The 4,108-nt window shown below is 43.1% G+C and overlaps 1 protein-coding gene across 1 annotated transcript; it reads left to right on the top strand.

Annotated features, from left to right (window-relative positions):
- The first annotated feature begins 400 nt into the window (after positions 1–400).
- On the top strand, positions 401–3,368 carry LOC147608388 (small ribosomal subunit protein eS6-like). The gene is made up of 7 exons (XM_086789514.1): positions 401–531; positions 1,642–1,706; positions 1,852–1,909; positions 2,025–2,133; positions 2,365–2,481; positions 2,587–2,742; positions 2,837–3,368. Exons 1-7 carry the CDS (start codon positions 526–528, stop codon positions 3,070–3,072), a joined length of 747 nt encoding a protein of 248 aa, XP_086645640.1. The 5' UTR covers positions 401–525; the 3' UTR covers positions 3,073–3,368.
- The last annotated feature ends 740 nt before the right edge of the window (positions 3,369–4,108 follow it).

Here is a 4,108-nt window from a genome sequence, read left to right as displayed (position 1 = left end):
GAAGAAGGCCAATAGTGAAGATATGGATTAAAGAAGAAGACTAGTCACCCAAGGGCTGCACCTCAGATGTGCTGTTAAAAACTGGAGTTGGGCTTTCACCTTTCATGGGGAAGTTCTTCTTTTGTATGGGGGGACTTAGTATGTGACATGCTGAATCTAAAACGGGACTAAGGGAGGTTGAAAGTTTGTTGTAAAGTCAGGTGTCTTTAATCGTAAGGTTTGAGAAGACCTACAATTGTTCGTGCCGTTCAAGAAAGAATTGAAGGCTAGAGTTCAAGAAGGTGCTGCCGTTATGGTCCAGGTGGCACCAGCTTCTTTTGCAGGATGTCTCCCGTTAACAAAAATTGGTCTCTCGTTAATATGTAATAGATAGATAATAATTATTGAAAAAAAAAGAATCGACAAATCCCGGCAGCATAATTAATCTTAGGGTTGCCTCAAACAGATTTTATGAAAAAGGCTAGGGTTTCAACTTGAACGTCTTTTTGCAACATCTGTCGCGCCGGTAGCGTCGTCTGTGAAGCTATGAAGGTATGCCTTCGATTCGGTGGAGTCTCTCTGTCTCTCTCTTTCAAACACGCTCATATACGCACAGAGAGAGAGAGAGAGAGAGAGAGAGAGAGAGAGAGAGAGAGAGAGGGGGGTAGATCTTCGATATTGCCTTTTTTTTTCTTCTTAGTGTTAGAAGTCATGGCGACCTCATGGGTCCGTTTCAGCTATGCCCGGTGCTGTAGGGTGCAGCGCGTTTAGTTAGGGGTTTGCTAGAAACAGCATATTATGTCGCTAGGTACCATTGGATCTGTGTGTAAGATTTATGGTTTCGCGAGGAATGCATTTTCTTGCTTGCACTCCATCAAAATCTAGTTTTGCACTAGGTCATTGCCTCTTGAACATTCCCCAAGAACAACGTTTACCTTGGCTGACGCCTCTGCTCAAGGGGGAGGAAGATGCTAGATTCCCAATTTGGCGACGCGGTCTGTAAATTCTGGAATCACATCTACTGGGACGCATCAGCTAAATTTGATGGAGTCAAAGGGAGATCGGTGGAGGCTGGGAGCCTTGTCTTGGAAACCGGCGCTCATAAGCTTTCCATGGCACCCAACCATAATCGCCTAGGAAGACAGAGCTCCTCGGCTGACCCCTGGTTGAGCCGGGGTTGATGTTCACAGGCAGAAGATATAAAGCCGATCCATTGGATTTTGTGCAGAGTGGTATGTATGATTCAAGGTTCAAAGTGATGGGCGGGGAAATGAGAAGGTGGCCTGTCAGATTCCTTGCAGAATAGAGTGTACTTGCAGAGGTGATGGGAGGTATTCTGCAGGTGCAATGGCCGTGTTGGAATGCCCTAGCGTATTGAGTGGTGGAGGCCTTAACATACTGCAAGGACATGCTTGGCATCAAAATAATGTCGATCTTCTCAGCTTCAATGAAGGAATGGAAATTCATTTATCTACCCCTATCCTGTTTTCTACCGATAGTTATATCCCTGTTGCTTAGACTTGTTAATTTAGGCTTTGAAGTTCTTGTAAAGTATCAACCTTATGATGGCACATTTTCCAACTCAGCTCAGCCCTATCCTTATTACCTCGCCAAAGCAGCTGATGTCAAGGTTTTGTTAACGTTTTTATTTGTTACTGGCAGCTCAACATTGCAAATCCGACTACTGGGTGCCAGAAGAAAGTGGAAATTGAAGATGATCAGAAATTGTGAGTCTTAATTTTCTTATCAACCCTGTAGCTATACAGGAGTACATGTTGGATGGTTGCATTTATTTATACCAAGCCACTGGTGCTGATACTCCAGAATTGGTCAATCTAATTGCATGCCTGTAAATTTCCGTGGCCTTTTCAGGCGAGCTTTCTATGACAAGCGTCTAGCTCAGGAAGTGCTTGGAGATGCCCTGGGTGAGGTATGTCTGCATGTGGCCTTAAGTAATCAAGCGGTGGTTGTAATGGCTCTAGTGAAGTCAGAGATACCCTTACCCATCAGTATCAAATCTTATAACGACTGAATTTTGTGAATAGGAGTTCAAAGGATATGTATTCAAAATCATGGGAGGCTGTGACAAGCAGGGGTTTCCCATGAAGCAAGGAGTGCTAATCCCTGGCCGTGCTAGGCTCCTAATGCACAGAGGTACCGTTACCTGGATGTCTTTGCCTGCTGAAATGTCTATACAACTGGATGTTGGGCTTAGGCATGCTTTCACATTGGATAACAAGCTTTTTCTTTGTTCTCATATATATGAGATGTGTAAGGCAGGAAACGACTTTACAGGAAGCTGTCTGCTATGTAATTAAATTTTTGCAAGGCTAGGGAAAGTCATTTTCTTGTTGAAATTACTGATGCTGGGCTGTCAATTTTTAGGTACTACTTGCTTTCGAGGATTCGGCAGACGCAAGGGTGAACGCAGGCGCAAGTCTGTCAGAGGATGCATTGTGAGCCCTGATTTGTCTGTCTTAAACCTTGTTATTGTGAAGCAGGGTATGTATATCATTGTGCTTCCAATCATAGTTTCTGAATAGTTATCACCTCTTTTCTGATCTGAGGTCAGAGTGAGTAAGCTTTTTTCATGTTTTCTTCTTTCAGGAGAGCAGGATCTGCCTGGTTTGACAGACACTGAGAAACCAAGGATGAGGGGTCCTAAAAGGGCCAGCAAGATCCGAAAGCTCTTTAACTTGACCAAGGAAGACGATGTCAGGAAGTATGTGAACACTTATCGTCGCACATTTACATCATCCACTGGTGAGTGAGAAGCTTCCAGATAGGACCTGTTTGACTTTCGGTGAAACATGTGTTTGAACAATGACTTAGTGTGGGTGCTCTTTTGACATTGCAGGGAAGAAGCGCAGTAAGGCCCCTAAGATTCAGAGGCTTGTCACTCCGGTTACGCTGCAGAGGAAGCGTCGCAGAATTGCTGAGAAGAAGAACAGAGTTGCCAAAGCCAAGCATGAAGCTGCTGAGTACCAGAAGCTGCTAGCCACTCGTTTGAAAGAGCAGCGTGAGCACAGAAGTGAGAGTTTGGCTAAGAAGCGTGCGTCCCGTCTCTCTGTAGCCTCCAAGGCTTCTACTTAAGATTCTTGTTTTACATGGTTTGTGGAGTCACAGTTTTGCAATTGATAGGGCTGATTTTGGACTCAAGGTTTTAGATGCAAAGTTCTATTCTGCCATGCAGTGAGGTCTGAAGATGGCAGAGTGCTAATGGAGTTGTTGGCTGAAGTACTGGGTACTTTTATTTTGTACTACTAATTATAGTAGTTGGTGCTTGCTTTTTGCATCTCGGTTTAGTTTTAGTTTGGACTAAATCAAAATGTGTGTGCTGGCTCAGCCAGATAAAAGGTATACGAAAAGGTTGGCATCCTCTTTTCTCACCTCTCTTTACTTTTGTGTATATGCTTGTGAATCTTCACTTTTGTGTATATGCATGTGAAGATCAGTTTTTTCAGTACAGTTCTTACCTATGATCAACTTAACTTGCATTTGGGCCTGTTGAGAGGAATGGAATGAGGCTGGAGGTTCTAAAATCTGCATTTTCAAGGTCTAACATTACTCCTTTCCTGACAGAGGAGCTTACTTGTATCACACTAGTTTTAAGGCCAACAGTCTAAAGAAAATGTCATCCATTACCTTTTTGTGCCATTCCCCTGGTGGCCAAGAGAAGTGTCCCTAAGTGATTCTTAACTCACTTGAAAACATTTCTTTTGTGAGATTATTTGCATGTATTTTGGACTCTTCACAGCTTTGAGAGTAGTAGAAATTCATATCTTTGCTGTGATGAAGGTATTTAGTTGAATTGTTATCCCAAAGCATCTTGAACAAGGTATTATGGTGTTTTGGGATCCCAAAGCACTTTCATTGAGCTGTCTTGCAATTCGTGAGCTATCACAACTGCCTGTGTGTGTCTTGGTCGTCTTACATCTTAGTTGCAGTGAGTCTTAAGAGAAATTAAAAAGCTGAAGTCCTCATTTGTCTTGGTTTTCTGATGATGTTGATCATTTTAGTCTATAGATGACCTACATAAGGAAAAAAAATCAGTCATGGGCCTAAGGTTGCTTTTGAAAAGTCTGGTGTGATACGAAGGGAAGAGAAGCAAAAACCAGCTGATGAGCCA

Source organism: Cibotium barometz, chromosome 53 (genome assembly GCF_041138505.1).
Source record: "Cibotium barometz isolate CiBa-2024 chromosome 53, ASM4113850v1, whole genome shotgun sequence".
In the NCBI taxonomy this organism is placed as follows: Eukaryota; Viridiplantae; Streptophyta; class Polypodiopsida; order Cyatheales; family Cibotiaceae; genus Cibotium; species Cibotium barometz.
The sequence above is the reverse complement of the archived record's forward strand: the minus strand, read 5'-3'. Positions and strand labels throughout refer to the sequence as shown.